The sequence below is a fragment of the Prunus persica genome, chromosome G4, assembly GCF_000346465.2.
Source record: "Prunus persica cultivar Lovell chromosome G4, Prunus_persica_NCBIv2, whole genome shotgun sequence".
Classification (NCBI taxonomy): Eukaryota; Viridiplantae; Streptophyta; class Magnoliopsida; order Rosales; family Rosaceae; genus Prunus; species Prunus persica.
Window position 1 is genome coordinate 13,518,878 of NC_034012.1, and position 23,925 is coordinate 13,542,802.

General features: G+C 37.1%; 2 protein-coding genes across 2 annotated transcripts; both read left to right on the top strand.

Annotated features, from left to right (window-relative positions):
- LOC18779258 (5'-adenylylsulfate reductase 3, chloroplastic) lies at window positions 1,099–3,665 on the top strand. Its single transcript, XM_007211357.2, has 4 exons — window positions 1,099–1,233; window positions 1,645–1,924; window positions 2,132–2,945; window positions 3,061–3,665. Exons 1-4 carry the CDS (start codon window positions 1,161–1,163, stop codon window positions 3,289–3,291), a joined length of 1,398 nt encoding a protein of 465 aa, XP_007211419.1. The 5' UTR covers window positions 1,099–1,160; the 3' UTR covers window positions 3,292–3,665.
- LOC18779275 (GDSL esterase/lipase At5g55050) lies at window positions 7,724–15,615 on the top strand. Its single transcript, XM_007211739.2, has 5 exons — window positions 7,724–8,047; window positions 13,872–14,008; window positions 14,085–14,315; window positions 14,381–14,630; window positions 15,201–15,615. Exons 1-5 carry the CDS (start codon window positions 7,783–7,785, stop codon window positions 15,419–15,421), a joined length of 1,104 nt encoding a protein of 367 aa, XP_007211801.2. The 5' UTR covers window positions 7,724–7,782; the 3' UTR covers window positions 15,422–15,615.

Sequence of the window (23,925 nt, forward strand, 5' to 3'; positions counted from 1 at the left end):
ATTGAAATTTAGATACATACCTGAATTTGAATTGAGATTTGAATCTGACTATTTGATTTTGAGTGGTCTTTATGAATTCAGGAATTAGGGTTTTCTCTTTTTGGTGTTCAAATTCCTAAAATTGAAAGAATAATATAAAGTGTCAAAGGATTGAAAAAAGAACCAAAGAGAAATTGATGAACAATAATGAGTACTTACTAGAAAATCAGAGTTTAAGAGAAAGAAAAAGCCATGAAGTTTTTGTAGTTTAGTTTTGAATGAAGAAAGTACTTTTTTTGGAGAAGAAAACCTTTTTTATTTTATTTTTAAGAACATTTGGGGGATATATATACTCCTCCTTTGGTGTGGTTAAGCTTCCACGTTACCTGTTTTTAAAAAGCGCTCCAATCAACTCCCTTGAACACACTGTTGTGCAAATATCTAGACACTATACTATATATACGATTCATATAATATTAATATATATATATATATATAATATCAGTCCCGATCTCCCACAGGAGTCCAAGAGATTGTGGTCACTCACTGTTGGATATTAATCCAATGGTTCAAAAAAGTTTCTTAAAAGGAGTGCAAGAGTGAGTGAACCGTTGAATTTACATCCAACGGTGAGTGACCACAAATCTCTTGGACCTCTGTAGTCCAAGAGATCATGACTGTATATAATATAAAGAATTTTTTTTTTTCAAGAAACCTTAAGAATCGAGAGCCCTGTGTGATGGCGCCACTTGCACCATCCCAAAGCCACCCCACACCAAACAGACGTAACATCCACTATTCACCATTTCTCTCTCTCTGTCTCTCTCTCTCTGTATTGCTCGCAACCCCCTTTCCCTTTTGATAATCTCTCTCTGTATTCCTTGCAGGGCCCTCTTAATTACCCCTCACTTTTAACACAACCCCCTTTACCTTTTGACATCTTGAAGTGGCACCATAATTTGAGGATCCCACTTTGATGACTCGAACAACACCATCCAATAAACAAGCCACGTGGAATAACAAAGTAGAGAGGTGTTGAACGAAATAGCGTCCAGATTCAATGAACCAACGTTCGTCGACAGAACCCATTTTATTGATTTTCTTTCTGCTCTCCACGCCATCGCTCTCCACAGCCTCTCTCTCTCTCTCTCTCTCTCTCTCTCTCTCTCCTTCTCTCTCTTATGGCTTTCACAGCTTCGTCTCCTTCTCCCTCTTCTCTGCTTCGCGCTTCGTTCTCTTCGCACGAGCCCAAAGGTACACTCTAACCCTCTCACCCTGTTCTCAATTTCGCAATTTTTCTTGTCGAATTTTTTATTATTAATGTATTTATTTATTTATTTGATAAGGAATTCATGTATTTATTGTTGAGTGGAATTAAGTTAATTTAGTTGGTGTTTATTAATAAATAACCGTAGTATTTCTTGGGTGTAAATATAAAATGTGATACGAAATGATGATTATTTATGTTAAAATTTTGATTTTGATATATGACCCATTTCCTGCAGCCCATGACGATGATGTAACAAAAACGCTAGTAATTCGTTTCTTAGATACTTGGAATTAAAATTTGAATTAAGATTTTGGGTATTTTCATTCTCTGTTCTTTAATTTGTTTCATTGAATGGGATCTCATGTGTTCTTTGCTTATTGTTTGAATCCCATTAGCTCCATGGACATCTTCTGTGAGTCAATCGGATCAATTCTCCTTCACATCGACAGCCGGGCCCTCTTGCCAGATACCATCGTTGCTAAAACCCATTTCTGCAGAAACGCACAGGGGCAAATCAGTTGTTCCACTTGCTGCAAAGGCTGCTGCAGAGGTTGACAAGAACAACGTAGCAGAAGATTATGAAAATTTGGCCAAAGAGATGGAAAACGCTTCCCCTCTTGAAATTATGGAGAAGGCTCTTGTCAAATTTGGAAATGATATTGCAATTGCCTTCAGGTATAATCACCATTTTATAGTACTAATTTGTTTTCTTATTCCGGTCTAAAGAGTTTATATGGAACATCAGCACACGTGGCTAAGACATAGTCTAGTTGGTAGCCACATTCTCCTAGGAGATCCATGTTTCAAATCCTTCCTCTTCAAATGTTTGTAACTAAGAAATGAAGAGCAAAACTTAAATTTAGTTAATGTTCATTTGTGCAGTGGAGCTGAGGACATCGCCTTGATCGAGTATGCCAAACTAACTGGTCGGCCCTTCAGGGTATTTAGCCTGGATACTGGGAGGTTAAATCCAGAGACGTACCAGTTTTTTGAAACTGTTGAGAAGCACTATGGTATTCACATTGAATACATGTTCCCTGATGCTGTTGAAGTTCAAGGACTGGTGCGAAGCAAAGGATTATTCTCATTCTATGAAGACGGCCACCAGGAGTGCTGCAGAGTAAGGAAGGTTAGGCCTTTAAGGCGGGCCCTTAAAGGTCTCCGTGCCTGGATCACTGGGCAGAGAAAAGATCAGTCTCCTGGCACAAGGGCTGAGATTCCGATTGTCCAGGTGGACCCATCGTTTGAAGGAATCGATGGTGGAATTGGCAGCTTGGTAAAATGGAATCCTGTTGCCAACGTAGAAGGCCCTGACATATGGAACTTCCTCCAAGTCATGAATGTTCCTGTCAATCCTTTGCACTCACAAGGTTACATTTCAATTGGATGTGAGCCATGCACGAGGCCAGTTCTACCAGGGCAGCATGAAAGGGAAGGAAGATGGTGGTGGGAGGATGCTGAGGCAAAGGAGTGCGGCCTCCATAAAGGAAACATAAAGAAAGATGAGGCGCTACACCTCAATGGCAATGGAAATGAGATTTCAGCAACAAATGGGAGTGCAAATGTCCCAGATATCTTTAACAGCAAGAACTTGGTTTCCTTGAGCAGGACTGGGATAGAGAACCTGACTAGATTGGAAAACCGAAGTGAACCTTGGCTTGTTGTGCTTTATGCACCCTGGTGCCGATTCTGCCAGGTAAATACTACTTGTGATATTGCCATGCATATATAGTGTGTGGATTGCACAAAATATGCTGAGTTTTCAACTGTGTCTCACTTGAATTTTTCTTTTTCCCCGGAAATATTTGCAGGCAATGGAAGGATCATATATTGAGTTAGCAGAGACTCTAGCAGGGACAGGAGTGAAGGTGGGTAAGTTCAGGGCTGATGGGAAACATAAAGCATATGCACAACAAGAGCTGCAGTTAGGGAGCTTTCCAACAATATTGTTTTACCCTAAGCACGCATCAAATCCCATCAAGTATCCATCAGAGAAGAGGGATGTTGCGACATTATTGGCCTTTGTGAATGCCCTCCGCTGAGAACTTGATGCATCCGCACCTGATACCCTATTACCGGAAAGCACCAGTGCAAGGAACTGTTGGTGTTAAGTCTTAGGCAGAGTTAGGCAGTTATCTTGAGGTTATGGTGTTTATGGTGTCTGTGTAATATAACCCTGTAATGTTAATATGGTGTGAGATCAATCATCACGTCGATCTCTGCTGCATGGTTTGCTGAATAAAAACGATGGTCGTTTTCATTAGAAGTAGACCTTCTACCCATACATCAATCTGTTCAATGAAGTTGCGGCCAATGTACTTTATCAAAAGCCTTTGTAAGTTGTAGGGGAGATGGGTAGAAATGGCAATTTGCCGCGTTTTATGAAATTATCCTGAACTCAAATTTGACCCGCTAACTTATCGTGCGTGTTTATGTCGTACATAACTTACTTTGTTTATACCTAGAGAAAGAAGTAACTTATTAGTTTGTGAAAGCTAGTGGCAAAATTTCTGGAAGTCTTCAAAGTGAAATCACATAACTTTGAAAGCATCCTCAATAAGACTGCTCTTATCACTTTTAACTACCACTCTTTTTTTTTTTTTTGGGTGGTAAACAAATCATCGCAATAGTGTTAATACTTTTCTCAAACCGAAGAACTAAACAAATAAACAAATAAATAAGTAATTGTTGATGCTTTACAGTTCAAGTGTTCCTCAGCGACTTCAAAGGCGTATTTCCTTATGAAATACCTTCCATCTGATATACATATCAAATAAAAAAGTATCAAAACTTGAAAGAATTCATAATTTACAACTGTCTATACATATTTTGAAATATTATTTTGGCGATCGGATAGTGACAATGCTTTATATTATATATTATAAATTCTTTTTTCTTGTTGGAATTGTTATTAACACTTTAAAATAGTTATCTTCCACTTCTTGAGCCTTTTTATTTATTTATTTAAGTTTTTAAACATGGGTGTGGGAGGAGGAGAATCGAACCTAGACTTCAGGCGCAAGGATAAATGCTCATAACCATCTTAAAATAGTTATCTTCCACTCTTTATGCACTTTTATATTTTTGTTAAGGAGGAATGCATGATGACTATCTTGGAATGTCAATAACAATTTTCTATTCTCTCGCTAATATTCAACTTGTCTTATTCTCCCATTAATAAGTATGTTCACTTTTTACCTTTTCCTATTAAACAAATCTTTTTTTTTTGGTAATGAATAAATGTTCGATTAATCAAAATCTGTTTTTGGTAATTAATAAATAAATCAAAAATAAAAATCATGGGAGAGAATAAGAAAATATTAAAAGATCGACCCCTTTCGTTTGACAAATCAAGTAGACAACTTCGCAGAAGTGCATCAAGAACTGAAGAAAAAGCTAGGATCCTCATCTGCAGTCCATAAGCTCCTCTCAAAATCCATCTTCGCCTTTGTGATTGGAAGCAATGACCTCTTTAATTACTTTGCTCTTAATAAAACTCATAAAATCCCCTCAACGGAGTATGCCAACTTGATGGCCAAGACACTACAAGGACAAATCAAGGTAACAAATTAAATTTGTAGTAGAATCCAATTAATAAAAAACAAAGCCTTTTCTTTTTTAGTACAAGGCATATATTAGTTCGAATCACTACTACATGCCCATGAGGGTTCGAACCTAAAACTATTAGTCTGCAAGTTATGACTTTTTTCTACTGGACTAGACTCTGTTTGCCAAAATAAAGCCAATTTGGATTGTTGCTTAGTTACAAGTTTACATTAGCCTCGTTAAACTTCATATAAATTAGTCTTATGTTCTTTATTTTCTATGAAAATTGTTACAGCGTTTGTACAGTTATAATGCTCGTAAGTTGGTGTTGTTGGGGTTGGGCCAATTGGATGCATCCCATTTGTGAGGGTAGATGACAAACATGAAGAATGCAATATAGAAATGAATCACTTGTTGGCTAAGTATTAACGCAGCTCTTGGATCAGTGCTCAAGAATATCAAATCAGAGTTCAAAGACATACAATACTCCTACTTTGAAGTTTGAGGGCCACAGTGTCATGCAGAGCCTCGTTTCGAAACCGGCCAATTATGGTACACCATAATAATCTTTAACCCCTTCTTAGAATTCTTAGAAATCATTAACTACGATACATATAACTAACTTTTAGTTTAATGGTATTCTCTCCTTTTTATTTTTCTCTCACGATTGATTACCAAAACAAAACAAAACCAAAGTTTTGCAAATTTGCAGACCAAATATGCTATATGGTTTAGAAATCAAAGAATTATGTCAAAAACCAAACCCGATTTCCAAGCCAACCAAATGAGCTCTAGTGCTATACATCAAAAGGCTTCGGTTTGGTTCGCAAATTTGCATAATTTAGAATTATTTTACTTTAGAGGCTCATTTTATACGAAAGTTTACAAAAACTATTAGGAAGATCACATTATTGCACCACCTCTTTAATAAAGATAGAACCGATATGTATTAGAGAGGAGGTAGTACACAATATAATACGTAAATTTGATCTCTCTCTAGTATATTTCCTTACCTTTATAGACAAGTGCATACTATCCTTAATTAAGTAGTTCAAAAAATCTTTTTTTTTTTTTTTGGTTTCATTTTCCAAGTCTTTTCCCTTTAACATAATCCCAAGAAAGTACCATTAATTTTTCTTCTTCTTCTTCTACTTAGTTATAGTTCAATGATATGATTAAACAAAGTTTACTATATATATATACATATATATATATATATATTTTCAGTATTTAATGAGGTTAAAGAAGCTTGTTGTGGGCTTGGGCGTCTGAACGTACGCAGATGCTCCTTGTGTGCCAATTTCAACCTATTGTGAGAACAGAAGTTACTACCACATCTTCTGGGATAGAGTACATCCTTCAGAGGAAGTTCATGGCATCATTGTGGATTACATGGTTCATGGTTCTTCACAATACACATTTCCAATCAATGTGAAGAACCTGCTTCAGGTTTAATTACAAAATCAAAAATTATTTGTGGATATTTTTTCTGGGAGTTTTCAGTCAAATATGTCCTGCTGAAAATAATAGTCAAACAAATGTGCTTTGGGTTGCCCTAACCTGCCACCGTCCAGATGGCAATGCATTGTCCGTTTAGTTTGGATAATTATGGTTAGCTCCAATTATGCAGTTGGGATTGATAATGGAAGTAATTAAGTGTTGATTGCTAATACATCTATCATTATCTGAGATCGGATCATGTCGAGGCCTGATTGAAGTGCTATAACAAAGTGTCATATCACAAATCTCTATCACTGAAATGCTACTTTTCCTAACAAAAAGAATACACTCTCTTGCCTCCAAAGAGAAGAAAAAAGTAAATGCATTTTTTAAAATAACAAAGTACAATTAAAATGACGTTCCACTGTAGATCCTATTTTTAACTATAAACTTCAAAAACAAAAAGGGAAGGATTACAAAACCAAATACAAGAATGGTCATAAGTTATGTACTAAATTATCTGATATCATATTAGCTTCTCGATAAATATAATATAAAGTGTAACAAGATAATTGAAAAAGAAAATGTCAAATATCTCGTATGTATGATAGAAATCATCTTCCAAGGAATACTGTTTTTCCTCTCAATCATTTGGATAAGTAGCTTATATAATCTCCTTCAATCTCCATATAGGAGAAAGTTGAGATCGAATACCCATTAAATAGCTTATCATAAATCAAATGCTTTACCAATAAAGAAGGTACCATCAAGAATACTAATACCATAGGAATTAAATTACAATTGTCTAGTAGATACTTAGTAGTGGTCTCATGTTTGAATTATCATGGGACGTCGGTATTGTGGATGTGAGAAACCCCTTTTTCCTTGTAGTTTATACTAAATCACTTGTATTTTTTATTATTATTAAAAAAACAACTTAAAAATGGTTTTAACCTAATAAACTCATGAGAGCTTTAGTTTTAAAACACAATATAGTTTACTTCACGAGTACGTTCACCTACTCCGCCAAATACAAATACACCCCCATGAGCTTTGGCATTGTTGTCCCTGGCAAACTTGCCTCCCTAGCTAAGAATCTATGCTCGGGTCTTGGCCCGAAAGGCTCTATCGCATATGATGAGGTGATACTGGTGGATTCAACATTTCAACGAAATCTTTCAGAATTTGATTTCGAGTTAGCAACTGCTCAAACAATGCAAAAGCAAACTCTAAATCAAAGCAATAACATCACAAATGGAAATATGGGATGCCATTTGATGAGTTGTTTAGACTCTAATTGAAAGAGACTACAAAATCCCGACAAACTTCATATGCAAGCTAGTATGATGGAGTGCCTATATTATCTGAGAGTGGACCCCAAATGACAAGTCTATCATCAATAACAATGACTTTCCGTACACAAACATTTACACCTCACTAACTTGTGGTCTTTAATTGTGTAAACCAAACTCCTCATCGCCTCACACATTTAAGTCTGTAAACTACATGGGAGTGGGAGCAGATAGCTCCTTCAAGTTGTGGCTACAATGGCTAGCAATTTCCTGTTTCTTCTTCTGCGTTTGTTCTCCTTCTTCTTTTTCTCCACATTCAGAGGCTTCACACTGAGAGTTGCAGAGGCTCGGGTGGTTCCAGCCATGTATGTTTTTGGAGACTCCTTAGTAGATGTGGGCAACAACAACTACCTCCAGTTTTCATTTGCCAAAGCAAATTTTCCTCACAATGGGATCGACTTTCCTACCAAAACACCAACTGGGAGATTTTGTAACGGCAAGAATGCTGCAGATCTTCTTGGTAAGAAACCATCTTTGTTGTGACTTGTGACTTGTGACATTTGACTAGGTCTATCTGCCCTAAGTAAATTTTGGTAAGTTTGTAGTAGGAAAATATAAGTTTTTATTGCCTTTTTACCTTGCCAAATCCCAAATATTCCAACTTAACCAACCCTTTTTATACCTAATGGTTATGTGTTATCATACTATAAATTTGCATCATATATGTTTCATTTGATGAATGACTTAGATTCAGAGAGCATGCTACATAGTTCTACATATCTTCCTTAATTATTGATGTTGTTGTGAGTTGGGTTACAAAGACATACCCCAAGTTTTAACCTCTGGCAATTTGAGACCATAGGAAGTTCAATTTAACCTTTTTCTTCTTCTTTTTTGTCTTTTTTTTTCTTTTCAATAGAAGAATCAAGTGCCACAAACATAATGTGGTCCAACTACTTAGTTAACCATCAGATCCAATGAATACTGGGGCCCAATATCCCAATCAAATTTTAATCACAGTTCCTCCTCCTGTTCCTGATTGAGTGGACACTTTAAGACCAGATCACTGACTAATAAAATGGCATCCAAAAGTCCAGGAGGCCCTTCAAATTGGCAGTTGGGTCATAAATAAATGCTTCTGTGCACTCTCTGCCTGCTTAGGTGCAGTAAAAACAATTAGTAATTGATTGCTAATTAAGGTACAGAAGTTGGTGCAGAACTAATTAGCATCCTAATTAGTTCTATAAAACCTTGTTATGAGTCATAACAAGATATTAAACATTTGCAGGATTTGGCTTATAAATTATGATAATCTAGTTAGTAATAAATTATTAAGTATGCTTGATTTGTTAGCATATTCAGAACATTATCATGCTATAGATTCAATCAAAACATGTAATAAATCTCAATGAAAATGCAGAGAGCTTTTGAGTAAAGAGAGGTCAGATTTCTGTGTGTGTGAGAGAGAGAGCTTGGAGAAGAATGCTAGCTGTATCAGCCCAGCACCAAAACATGTATATATCATGACACTGACAAAAACCGTTAGGGAGGAGATATTCCCTATTACATCACTAAATCTAGCCATTCAATCATTACCCTATAAGATAATGACAGGTGGCAAAATGCTATTACATTCTCTGCTGTACACTTGGACTATGATCCAAGGCAGCCTTCCTAACAAGAATAGAACCTTCATATTCTAATTCCATCACAGCAGCTACACCTATACACCAACACTCCCTTCTAGGTGTTGTGCTGAAATAACACCTAGAGCCTTCCTCAAATACTCAAATCTGTCTCTTGCTAATGGCTTGGTGAAAATGTCAGCAAGCTGCACTTCTGTTTTGCAATATAGCAAATCAATCTCACCATTTTGTAGAGCATCTCTTATGAAGTGAAACCTGCGGTTGATGTGTTTGGTTTTGTGATGATGAACAGGATTCTTTGATGTAGCAATAGCTGAAGTGTTGTCACACAACAACTGAGTTGGTTCTACCTGTTCCTCTCCAAAATCAGATAACACAAACCTCAGCCACATAGCTTGTGCAGTAGCTTCTGCTGCACTCATGTACTCAGCCTCTGCTGTTGACAGAGCAACACTACTTTGCTTGATTGAAGCCCAAGAAAATGCACCTGACCCCAAGTTGAAAGCATAGCCTGATGTGCTCCTCATGTCATCTTCACTTCCACTCCAATCACTATCACAATAGCCTATTAACACTGCTCCTTTTCCCTTATCATAGGCAATTCCATAGTTTATGGTGCCTTGAACATATCTCAGCACTCTCTTTGCTGTTCCCATGTGCTTCTTAGTTGGATTATGCATGAATCTAGCCAAGAGGCTTGCTGCAAACATGATATCTGGTCTGGTTGCAGTCAGATAGAGCAAGCTCCCCACCATTTGCCTATACAATGTCTCATCTGCTAGTTCACTTCCATCCACTTTTGACAACTTTTCATTCACTGCCAAAGGTGTTGCAACAGACTTGCAATCCTTAAGTCCAAATTTGTCAAGTAAAGTCTTTGCATACTTCTTCTGGTGAAGGAAGATGCAAGAATCAGTTTGTAGGACCCCAAGACCAAGGAAATGATGAAGCAGTCCTAGGTCAGTCATCTCATATTGTCTCATCATATCATCCTTGAATGCAGCCATCATTTCTTTTGAGCTTCCTGTGTAGATAATATCATCTACATATAGAGACACAATGAGAATACCACTTGTAGACATCTTTGTGTACAAAGTAGCTTCACTTGGACTTCTATAAAAACCAGTCTTGATGAAATAGGAATTTATCTCATCATACCAAGCTCTTGGAGCTTGTTTCAAACCATATAAAGCCTTTTTCAGCTTATACACTTTATCTTCACTTCCTTGCATCACAAAACCAGATGGTTGATCTACATAAACTTCTTCATTTAGCACTCCATTAAGAAATGCAGACTTTACATCTAGTTGAAACAGATTCCAGTTTCTCTGTGCAGCAACAGCCACCAAGGTTCTCACAGTATCAAGTCGAGCCACTGGTGCAAAGGTCTCATTGAAGTCAATTCCAGGCTTTTGAGAATATCCCTTTGCCACCAGCCGAGCCTTATTCTTCTGCACAGATCCATCTAGGTTCAGTTTAGTCTTATAGATCCATTTGACTCCAATGATTGGTTTATCAAATGGTCTATTCACAAGCTCCCATGTATTGTTCTTCTCAATCATGGTGATTTCAGCTTCCATTGCTTTCTTCCAAGAGTCATCCTTTGCTGCCTCTTCAAAACTTTCTGGTTCTATAATGCACATGTTGCATTTTTCATAAATTTCTGCAATGCTCTTGTACTTGAGAGGAGTATGATCAACATCCTGTGATCCTGCTTCCCTTTCTTGGTCACTGGTTTCAGTGTTTAAGCTAGGCATCTCATTCACTTCCAATTGTTCTTCAAATTCATAAGAACTCCCTTCTGCTCCTTGTTCTTCTTCTCTGATTTCAGTGAGCTGAATATTCACACTAGTCTCCTTCTTTGTATTCCAATCCCAACACTCATTCTCACTAAATATCACATCTCTTGAAATGATAACCTTTTCAGTTTCAATATTGTACAGCCTGTATCCCTTTTCACAGCTGCCATACCCCAGAAAAATACACCTCTTGCTTGCCAAATCTAGCTTCTGTCTTTGCTGTTTTAGTACATGAGCATAACACAATGAACTAAATACCTTTAGATGCTTAACTCCTGGTTTCCTCCCACCATAAGCCTCAAATGGTGTCTTTTTGCTCAAGGCTTTAGTTGGACATCTATTCAAAATGTACACAGATATGTTGACTGCCTCTACCCAGAAATCAAAAGGAATTTTCTTTTCCAACAGCAAACACTTGGCCATTTCTACTATAGTTCTATTCTTCCTCTCTGCCACACCATTTTGCTGTGGTGTGTATGGGGTTGTGAGCTACCTTTCAATGCCTGCATTGTCACAGAACCTCTCAAACTCCACTGAAGTGTACTCTCCTCCTCTGTCACTTCTCAATTGTTTAAGTTTGTAACCACTTTGCAATTCCACAGTGGCTTTGAACTTCTTAAACACACATAGAGCTTCTGACTTGTGCCTTAAGAAATAGACCCAACATATCCTTGTGCAATCGTCTATGAAAGTGAGAAAGAACCTATTTCCAGCTTTGGTAACTGTCTGCATAGGACCACAGATGTCACTGTGAAAAAGTTCTAGTGGAGTTGATGCTCTAGAGATAGCTTCTCTTGGAAATGCTTCTCTACTATGCTTGCCTAGAACACAACCCTCACACACCTCTTTAACTTCTTTAATTTCTGGCAGCCCTACTACCATATCTTGCTCTTTCAATAGTTTCAGACTACTCATATTGAGATGTCCAAATCTTCTATGCCAGAGGTCAGTGGAATGGTCTACACCTGCTCTATAAGCAAAGTGCATTTCAGCCTGCAACTTCAAAGGAAAGCTTCTGTTTCCTTTCATCTGAACCTTTGCCACCAGATTTGTATGAGAGCTGTCATTGTAGATTTCCACCTTGTGATCACCAAATACCAAATAATAGCCATGTTCTATCATCTGTCCTACACTGAGTAAGTTCTCTTTCAGTCCAGGTACAAGCATTATTTCTTTGATATGTCTCTTGCCTGCTTTGGTTTCAACCACAATAGTGCCTTTTCCAGTTACCTCTACAAGCTGTCCAGTTCCCATTTCAACCTTGGCAGTCACCTTTCTGTCAATATCCACCAACAAATCCTCTTTTCCTGTCATGTGATTACTACACCCACTGTCCAAATACCAGATCTCTTCATCCCTTGTTACACCAGCACCACTTGCATTGCTAGCATAGAACATTGTTGGTGCAGCTTCCACTTGAGTAGCATAGTTGACCTGCTGTGGTGTTTTCTTGCTGTAGCAGTCTTTTGCAATGTGGCCAAGCTTATCACAGTTATAACACTTTGGCTTGCCCTTGAATCGACATTCACCAAAATGTAGCTTACCACAGTGCTTGCAGGGAGTTTTAGTGCCTTCACTTGCCTTGTTATCCCACTTCTTGCCTTTGGATTTCCAATTTTTATTCTGTTTGCTGTTCTGTTCTCCAGTCTTGGTCTGTTTGGCATCTACACTAAGGCTAGCAAATGCCTTCTCTGTTCTGTTTTCAGAATGCCTATCTAAACGCAACTCAAAGCTCTTTAGTGAGGCTACAACCTCCTGCACCTCAATCTCATTTAGATCTCTAGAATGTTCAATGACTGAACAGATAGAGTCATAGGTAGATGGCAGACTAATAAGCAGTTTTTGAACAATTCTCTCCCTAGGCAATTCCTCCCCATAACTTCTCATTTGATTAATTAAATCAAATAGTTTAGTAACATAGACAGTTAAGGATTCATCATCCTTCATTCTTGTATATTCAAATTCCCTTCTAAGGCCTTGCAATTTAACACTCCTTACCTGCTTATCTCCATGGAATTCTTGCTGCAGAATACTCCAGGCACCTTTTGATGTCTCTTCATGAGATATTCGTGGGAATATCTCCTCTGAAACTGCTCCTTGAATCAATCCAAGGGCCTTGGCATCCTTCATGAGTACCTCAGCAACCATGCCTTTCCCACTTGATTCTTCTGTCTCCTTTTTCTGATCACCAGATTCATCTGACTTTTTCAGATCCATACCATCAAGTCCTTTGATCACAAAATCCCACAGTCCATGAGATTTGAAGATGGTCTTCATCCTAATGCTCCAGAAATCGTAGTTCTCACCATTGAAAATTGGTGCTCTCAACTCACCACCACTTGATCCAGCCATGTTAGACTTAGATCTGCAGAACTCAAGCTCAGCTGCAGCTTCAATAGCTTAGCACAGAAAAACGCCCAGTATTACAAGATCAAACCTGGCTCTGAGGCCATGTTAGCATATTCAGAACATTATCATGCTATAGATTCAATCAAAACATGTAATAAATCTCAATGAAAATGCAGAGAGCTTTTGAGTAAAGAGAGGTCAGATTTCTGTGTGTGTGAGAGAGAGAGCTTGGAGAAGAATGCTAGCTGTATCAGCCCAGCACCAAAACATGTATATATCATGACACTGACAAAAACCGTTAGGGAGGAGATATTCCCTATTACATCACTAAATCTAGCCATTCAATCATTACCCTATAAGATAATGACAGGTGGCAAAATGCTATTACATTCTCAGCTGTACACTTGGACTATGATCCAAGGCAGCCTTCCTAACAAGAATAGAACCTTCATATTCTAATTCCATCACAGCAGCTACACCTATACACCAACATGATTATCATAATATAACTCATTTTTTCTTTTTCTTTTTCTTTTTGAGTTTTTGGCAGCTGAGAAAATGGGCTTACCAACCATACCACCATATCTCTCCATGGCATCTAAATCCAACAATCTTACCCTTTTCCTAAACGGTGTTAACTTTGCCTCTGGAGCTGCCAAAATCTTCAAGGACACAAATCAACAACATGTAAGTGAAAACCTTCATATCCACACCACTAGCTACATTAATGTTGATTTTTTCTCTGGTTATTTCTTTGTCTCAGCCCCAGTCAATATCTTTTGGAGAACAAGTAGACTACTATTTGGCAGTGCAGAAAGAGCTTGTGCAAAAGCTAGGAGCCTCAAAAGCACAAACTCATCTGTCAAAATCTCTCTTCCCCATTGTCATTGGAAGCAATGACATCTACACTTACTTTGGCTCCTCCATTAATAACAGGACCTCACCCCAGCAGTATGTCAACTCCATGGCTGCCGCACTAAAACAGCAAGTGAAGGTAACAAATCAAAGTATTAATAATTTTTATAATCATATTTCTGAAAATTAATTATGTTTCGGCAGCGCTTATATGATTATGGGGGTCGAAAATTTGTGATTGTTGGGGTTGCGCTTGTGGGATGCACCCCATATGAAAGGAATGAGCAAACAAATCAAGAATGCAATGCAGATGTGAATCAAATGGCTGCTAAGTACAATGGAGTTCTTGTGTCAATGTTGAAGAATTTGAAATCAGAGCTCAAAGGCATAAACTACTCCTACTTTGATGGCTACAGCGTCATGCACAACTTCATACAGAAACCAGCAGCTTATGGTAATACCATGCACAACTTCTTGCTAGACATGTAGTATCTTTTTCTTTTCTTTCCTTTATATAGTCAAATAAGAATTCATCATAAGATTAATGATTCAAATTGAAACTTTGACAATTTCGTATAAAATATGAGTAATAGTAATGCTACGAAATCCAAAACAATCCCAAAGTTTTTGGATCCCAATTTCAGGTATCATAAATTTGTTTAGGTCAATTCAGAACTTAATTTATTTCTAACTAGTAAGATATTGTCACGTGTCATGCACTTGCATAAGTTTGTCTATCTTCTCAACTTTCTTGGAATCAATTTAGTAATGTACATTTTTTCTTTTGGACATATTGATGCAACTTGATTGGAACTTTTGAAAATGCACCTAGTAGAATTGCGCTGTCTATAGTAATGTATATTGCTAAGTGGGTTTTTCTCATCTTTTTTTCTTTTTTGGATTTTGCAAGTTCTTTATGCTTTCCACATAGAATCTCCCTTTCTTTAGTTTCCTTTTCCTTTAACAATTACTTCTCTTTTCAAAAAGAAATTATCTTAATGCAATCACTAATATTATAATTCAGGATTTGCTGAGGTTAAAGCTGCTTGCTGTGGCCTCGGGAAGCTTAATGCGGATGCTCCTTGCCTGCCATTTGCAACTTATTGCTCCAACAGAAGCGACCATCTTTTCTGGGATAGAACTCATCCTACTGAGGCAGCTCATCGCATCTTTGTGGATCGTATTCTTTATGGTCCTTTACAATACACCTTCCCAATAAACGTGCAAAAGCTAGTTGCCGTTTAATCTCATTGACATGTATTAAGCATGATTATACATGCGAAGTAATTATTTCGTATCACTCGTTGTACGTATGTATATTACAAATATGTGTCGATCTCTCTCGTTATTTATTTGGTTAAGGGATGGATGGATGGATGTAGTTACTTTATCAACTAAATAGCAGTCAGAACTTAAAGAAACATATATGCATTTCACCATCTAGCTAGAAGTTTCAAATGGATCAGGACTTATGTTAAAGACTTCCATTGTTCTTATATGCAGTTGATATACTAAGTTCTCAACTTGAGTGCTAAACTTAGTACGAGTTGAGTCTAGAATATCTATAGATAGGAGCCATTGTGGCTTTTACGAACATCATAGTTGAAAGGACTCCGTAATTCGTCTCGATGATGTGACCTACCTCTTACTGGTTGAACGTCGTCATCAACAAATTTAGATATTCTAACTTCTTTTTTTCTTAATGTTGGAAGAGGTACCATGCAAGTTTGGATCCTCTCTGGTGTTCTTAAAAAAAATAAAAAAAAAGGTAGATGAGAGAATGCCGACTTGATTAAAAGGGTCGTTTAACTCAAATTAGACCAACAATTGATCATAGCTGGTGAAAGTTAAATTCTATACTTGTTTTGATATTGTTTCTGACGCAACGCGTGATAGCAAGAATAATGAAAATTACAAAAGAAAATAATAAATCTTCAATTCTTGTTGATTCTCTAGATAACCAAGAACAAAGGGGTTCTATTCCTTGTTGATTCTAGTGAACTACCAAGTTGATAGGAAAATAGAGAGAATTCTCTAAGTTTAATATTCAAGATAAAAAACTCTCTTCCAATTAGCTATAAGATAGCTTTTATACTTGGGGAAAACAAACCAAACTCCAAGCCCTTGCTGAAATAGGAAAACAAACTTACTTCCTAAACCAAACTCCGAAGTCTAATTGAAATAGGAAAACAAAAATATTTGCCTAAAACATATTTCCTAGAACGTTAATTACGCATCTTACGCCTATCAAACTGAAACATAAAATTATGAGCGATGTGTGCTGCATCATCCTCCCCGAGTTGAGAAGAATTCGTCCCTGAATTCAAATCTTCCTCGTTAGAACTATCACCATAGTAAGGAAAGAGATGTTTGACATTGAACACATCGGCAGCACATATATGACTAAGAAGCTTGAAGCGTTAAGCATTTGGATTAATCTTAGCCACAATCTTCACTGGACCAATCTTTCTTGCAGCCAACTTGTTGTATTCCCCAGTCAGAAAACGATCTTTAGTCAAGATAGCCCAAACAAAGTCACCTACCTCAAATTCGACATGTCGGTGCTTCACATCAGCCACTTGCTTGTATATCGCATTCGCATCCTCAAGCCGCTGCTTTGTTATTGAGTGAATTTGCTGAAGTGTAACCACAAATTCTTCTACCTTGATATTAACTCACTTCAAATCTAAGAAATTATTTACTTTCCTTTTCCTTTAACAATTACTTCTTTTTTCAAAAAAGAAATTACTCTATTGCAATCAATAATATTATAATTCAGGATTTGATGAGGTTAAAGCTGCTTGATGTGGCCTTAGGAAGCTTAATGAGGATGCTTCTTGCCTGCCATTTGCAACTTATTTCTCCAACAGAAGCGACCATCTCTTCTGAGATAGAACTCATCCTACTGAGGCAGCTCATTGCATCTTTGTGGATCATATTCTATATGGTCCTTTACAATACATGTGGGAATATATATTTCATCGGTCAATAAGGAGACGACACGTGGAAAAGGAATATTCTTTAGGTCAAACTAATTATTCTAATTAAATTCTATTAAATTAGGTAAGTTATCTTTGATTTAAGATAGGAATATCTCCCTAAATCAAGGAACCAATCTCCACCAAATCTCTTGGAGTAATTCCTATCATCTTTTTGGGGAAGAATAATCATAACCAAAACAGGATTATTATCCCAAAACCCTAGCACACAAGGAGGCTAAAATACATAGCCACACAAAACATTCAAGGTAATTCGGAACTCAATTACAAAAACCATAGCCGAATCCCTCTCTCTCTCTCTCTCTCTCTCTCTCTCTCTCTCTCTCTCTCTCTCTCTCTCTCCTTACACGGCTAAGCGCCACCACACACGGCTCCGGTCACCCCGCTCTCCTCGTGAGAGAAAACTCCATCTATTTTAGCTATTGTAATATCTTTTCTCAAAGATCCAACTGAACTAACTTAGGCATCAGAGGGCTTTTGGCCTACACCCCCCCAAGTGTGGTCTATTTACTCTCATTTATTTCACAGGAATCGAGGAAGAGAGATAAAAAAGATCAAACGACGAGGAATTAATTCGCGAATATTCTCCGTGTGGATATTTGCACAAACACAATGACTTCAATCCGATATATTTAGTTTGGCTACAGGTGTGTTGATTCAAGTTTTCAAATTTAGACTTGTAGTGGAGTACAAAATGTGATTTAGATGGACATCTTTTGCTTCCATTAAAGTCAATTCAATTAGCTTACAACAACAGTGCATGCGACATGCTTTCAAGCATGTGAGCATATTCTGGTGCCAATGAACTCACTTTTGACTGTCTAAAAAATAACTGCAGAAAATAAGCAACTTATTGTAGCACTCTTTCAGGCCAAAATGAGCTTTTATTCATAGTCAACCCACTACTACAAAAAGTGAAAAAGACGACCAGAAAACAACGACGGTCTAAGTGAAAACCGTCGTGGTTTATAAAAAGACGACGGTTCTAAAAACACCGTCGTGTAATACAACCTTAGACAACTAAAAAATGGAGTTTCAAATGGCTGTTCAAAAACAACGACGTACATAATTAAACAACCGACGTCTATTTGAAACAGATTTCCTCAGTGTAAAATCAATGCCAACAAAGAACGGCAGAAGTTATGAATCGACCGACGTAGAAAGTAAAGACGACGATTTCAATAAAAACTGCCGTTTTTACTCATAAAATAACACGACGAGGTTTTCGTATAAGACGCCGTATAATTACAAACAAATCCACGGCTTTAAAATACAAAATATCGCCGTATTAAATTAATTTACAACGACGGAAAATATAAATATATCGACGTCATTCTCGTATAGTTCTACTACGTTATCTTTAAATCGTACAATAAAATTTATCGTCGTATTTATTCATTTTATACGTCGTACCTTTAATTTTAACGGTCGTCTTAATAAGAATTTTTGTTAACAATTTTTTTCTTTGATTTTCTTATCCTACGTCGGTAGATCTACTTAATGACAAGAATTGAAATAACCACGACGGTTTATATAGAACACCGCCGACATAATCAGTTTTGTCTGAGATCCCAAGGGTTACGAAATCTTACCAGATGGAACTCTGTTCCACATCATAATCTTAACAGATGACACAGATTTGCAAATATTGCGTCGTGTTAGTTTACAAATTCTAGAACATTAATTTCCCTCATTTTAAATTTCCTCGGGAAAGAAAAATCTATTTATCACGCTTTGGAATTGAAAACTAAAACTGAAAGAATACGGGAAAAAAAACTCCATTTATAATTTAAAATTAAAATCCACGTCGGTTGTAGTACACTTAACGACGTTTAACAAAATAATCTACGTCGGTAATTATAAATCTACCGCCATCGTAACTTAATATAGACGACGAGAAAAGACGACGGTAGAACAGAAAACCGCCGTTGTTTCATTTTCTTTAACATATCTTTCTGCAGGACTTGTGTAGTTCAAAGCATTGACAATGTCTTCATCATATCTCCCAGAAACTACTGATTCAATTGCTCATGCTTTAGAGGCCATCTGAAGCCATTTCTATTCTTTATCGCATTCTTGAAACCCATCTTCTTCTTCTGAAGCTCTACGGATAAAGGAAGAGGCTATCACAATAAATCCGACGGATCTTCTTAGGCAAGAAAATCAAGCAGAGGATCAGGCACATCTGATCTTCAGATTTCCCTGAGAAGCGAACTTTCCTTCGACAGCGAGTGGAGGCCAGGCTTGCATCTCTTTTGATGGAAAGCAAGGAGTATTCAGAAGCACTAAGTGTCCTATCAGGCTTGATCAAGGAAGTGAGAAGGCTAGTTGACAAGCTTCTTCTTGTGGACATATATTTGAAGCGAGTAAGCTCAATTTCTCTTTGAGAAAACATCCAAATTATTATCTTTGAGACATGAGAGACTGAGAGAGGAAGAACTTGGAACCTTAAATGTAAACCGAAAATGAATGAAAGCGACAAATTTATAGAATAAATTTTTAAAACCAACGGCGGTCCTTACAAACAAACCGCCGTTTAAATTGTAAAATCAACGTCGGTATGATCGACGTATATTACAGAAATCCACGTCGGTAAATTAATAAAAACGACGTGTTAAATAATATACCATGACGCGAGTTATTACTTATGTACTTTAATTTTTGAGTTTACTACGACGGTACCTACAAACTACTGTCGTATTTATTTACCACGTCCGAAGTTAAATGTACCGTCGTATTTTGTAATTTATACGTCGTAGTTATATGTAACCGCCATATTATTTTTTTGAAATGGTTTTATATGTAAGCAACTTTTCGTCTACTTGACTTACACATTTGTTGTTTTTATATTCTTATTTTATTTAAATCTGTCATCCAAAAAAGAAACTTTACATATTGCAGAATATTAATTTCCTTCGTTTTAAATTTCCTCCGGAAAAAAAACTCTATTTATAACGCACTGTAATTGAAAAATAAACTGAAAGGTCACGGGAAAAAAAATTCTATTCATAATTTAAAAATTAAAATCCACGTCGGTTATATTAAACCTAACGACGTTAAATGAAATGATTCCACGTCGAATGAAAAATATTGCGTCGTTTTAGTTAAAAACGACGTAGTTAAATGTAACCGCCGTATTATTTTTTTGAAATGGTTTTATATGTAAGCAACTTTTCGACTTACACATGCACTGTTTCCAAACCCGATTAAAAATTTCAATCTCCCAGAGAAACCTTTTCGTCTTTTTTCCTTGTCAGAGCATTGTCAGAGTTTCTCATCGTCTTCCTCTCGTCTTCTTCGTCGTCTCTGAACTTAAACATCGATCATCTTCCTCTTGCTTTCATTGCACGCAAAAGGTAAGCTTTCATTTTCACTATTTTGGTTACTGTTTTGCATGCTCATACGTTTTTTGTTTGAAAAATCTTTTTACCTTTTTTCTGGCCAAAATCATTTTACTTCTTTCCAAGTTTGATAAAATATACAGACAAAGAGAGAAAGTTTCCAACTTTGAAGACAACTACATCAACTAAATAAGACGACGGTAGACCACGACGGTTCGTCAGTTGTTCTAGCGTCGTCTGAAAATTGACAAAGTTGTTTTTAAAATAATAGTCTTTTTTTATATGCTTGTTTAATTGCAGGTTTGATTTCGCTGAACAATGGTTTTTGTTTTTCCCTTATTTGATAAAATATAAAGAAAAAGAAACTAGGGTTGGTATCTAATATAGACGATAAAATATAAATAATAGTTTACCACGACGGTGTATTACTATTGACGTCGTGTGAACATATATACCACGACGTTATATAAATAATGGTTTTAAACATTTATTACGTCTGAGATTATTTCATTGCGTCGTCTAAAATCATATCATACGTCGTATTTTTTTAATACCGTCGTTTGTGTTCTTAATGTTTTCCTGAAATATTTTCACTTGCAGTTTTGTCTGTTAAAATGGTTTCTCAACAACAAACTAAGGATTCTGGCTCCAAGAAGCTTGGAATGGTAGCTCCTCAAGATAAGTCTTCGAAGGAGATGAAGTCTTCGAAGAAGATGAAGTTTGCTTCATCATCTGCTGAGACAGAACAAACCAGCCAGACAACAATCTCAGATGATTCAAAGACTGGTCGAGGTATGAGCACAATGCCTCGTGTTGTGAAGAGAAAGCTTCAGAAACTGAGGCCAATTGTTGAGTACAATAAAAGGGGGAAAGGTGTTGGCCAAGCACATATTGAGATGCAGTCGTATATTGGTGTGTTGGCACGCTCCAGGATCCCACTTGTGGACAAGAAATGGTCCCAAATCCCCAAGGATATAAAGGAGCAGATTTGGGAAGCAGTTGACATGGCTTTTGTCGTAGGCCAAGGGGGCAAGACCTCTGTTTTAGCTTCTGCTTCCAAGAAATGGAAGGATTTCAAGTCTACACTAACGAGGCATTATATCCTTCCATACACCAATGACAGGGAGAAATTAAGCCAACCCCCTGAAACATATAAATTCATAGAGAAAGCACAATGGGATGCCTTTGTAGCTTCAAGGCTATCCAAAGATTTTGAGTCTGTGCATTCTCAACATGCACAGATTAGGGAGAAACTCGAGTACAATCATCGATTGTCTCGAAAAGGATATGCTGGATTGGAGGATCAATTGGAGGAAACCATGCCTGGGGTAGAAATTGATCGATCTACCTTATGGAAGAGAGCTAGACAGGACAAACATGGTAACATCCCTGATCCAAAGGTGGCAGAGAAAGCAAAATTAATTGTAAGCCTACTATCACTCTGTTTTAAATTTTTATTAAACTGTGAATTATTCTTATTACGTCGTATGTTATATTTTTCGTCGTGTGAATGATATTACCACGTCGAAAAGTTTTTAAAAACGTCGTTAAAGGTCTAAATAGGAATCACTACTATGTTTTCTGTAATTACAGCATAAGACGTCGGTGGTTCATTTTCGCGTCGTGTGAAGGATATTACCACGTCGAAAATTTTTTAAAAACGTCGTTAACGGTCTAAATAGGAATCACTACTCTGTTATCTTTAATTATAGCATAAGACGTCGGTTGTTTATTCATTTAGTCGTTTTAAATAAATAACCACGTCGGTATAACTACCGTCGTGATAAGTTATAATAACGTCGGTTTATACGTTATTGCGTCGTGTGAAATTATATAATACGTCGTTTGTACATAAATAACCGTCGTGTGTTTTTTTGTTTATCTTTTTTTAGGATGAATTGCAGAAACAAGTCTCGGAAGGCAAAGTCAGAGTAGATGGCAGCAATGATGTGCTGACCATGGCTTTGGGCCCCGAGCATCCAGGCAGACTGAGGGGAGTTGGTGCTGGTGTTTCCCCAAGGCAATATTTCAATTTGCCCAAACCACAGAGGGTGAGCTTTGACGACCGTTTGAAGGAGAGTTTAAGAGTTCTCCTTCAAGAAGAGACTAAAAAGATGGAGGCTAAGGCAAGGGAAGAGGCCTTAAGGATGGAGGCTAGGACAAAACAATTGGTAGAGGCTGAGAGGGAGCATTTCCTGAGTCAGCTTTCCCAATTAATTCCCAATTTTGATCCAAGCATGCTTAAACCAAGAATTAGCCAAAGCCCCAAAAATCCAATGTTTGACAAAGCTAGCTGCTCTGGAGGTGATGTGAGATCCCTACATTTGGAGGATGATACTGCCAAAATGGGGAAACATCAGCCAGATGAAGAGAAGGAAGAAGAAAAAAGAGATGAAGAGAAGGAAGAAGAAAAGGAGAAAGAAGATGAAGAAAAGCATGACGACAAGGTATGTTCACATAACTTTGCCTTTTTTATTTGTTTTTCAAAATTTCAGACGTCGATATTTTTATTTAATCCGTCGTTTGTTTAAAACTTAGACGGCGGAATTTTTTTAAGATGTAATAAAATATTTAAACGACGGTTTTTGCACCGTCGTTTAAATGGTTTCAGACGACGCTTTATTCATAAAACCGTCGTCTTTATTGAATTACCACGACAGTTTTTTCACCGTCGTTTAAATACTTTTAAGACGACGTTTTATTACTTAAACCGTCGTCTTTATTGAATTACCACGTCATTTTTTTTATTTCTTTAAACAGGTTATTGAAGTTGGTGCTTATTCAAAAATGGAGGCGCCATCTTCTTTAAAAACCCTTTGTCGTTTTGTGGAAACGACACTCCTGCCTGAGGATAAGACAGTCCAATTTACAATTGATAAGGAGGTGTTTGGTGGTGAGCGCGATACCTTCCTCCTGCCTGAAGATATTACACAATTTGCAGGCATGGAAGAAATTGGAGCTACTGTATTGGCTGTATATATGAGGTTTGTACTTCTAAAATAATAACTCGTTGGTTTATATATTGCGTCGTCTTAACTAACTAACCACGTCGTCTTAACTAACAACCGTCGTGATAAATATATTATAACGTCCTCATCTATTTCAGTACGTCGTGTGAAATATTATAATACGTCGTTTTTTTATACATAACCGTCGTGTTTTGTGTGCTGACTTGTTTATATTATTTTATTTGTTTAGGTACTTACACGATGTTTTGAAAAAAGCCAATATGTGCAGTATGGTTGGCTTTATCGACCCTGCTACAGTTAGTGCCAACTCTGGCACAATAACTGAAAGATCACGACTCGTAGCAGCTCGACTTCAGAAGACAGACGGTGAACAGATTTTCATGATGCCTTACAATCCAGGGTTAGTCTCCTTAGGATTTTGTTTTTATGATTTTCAATAA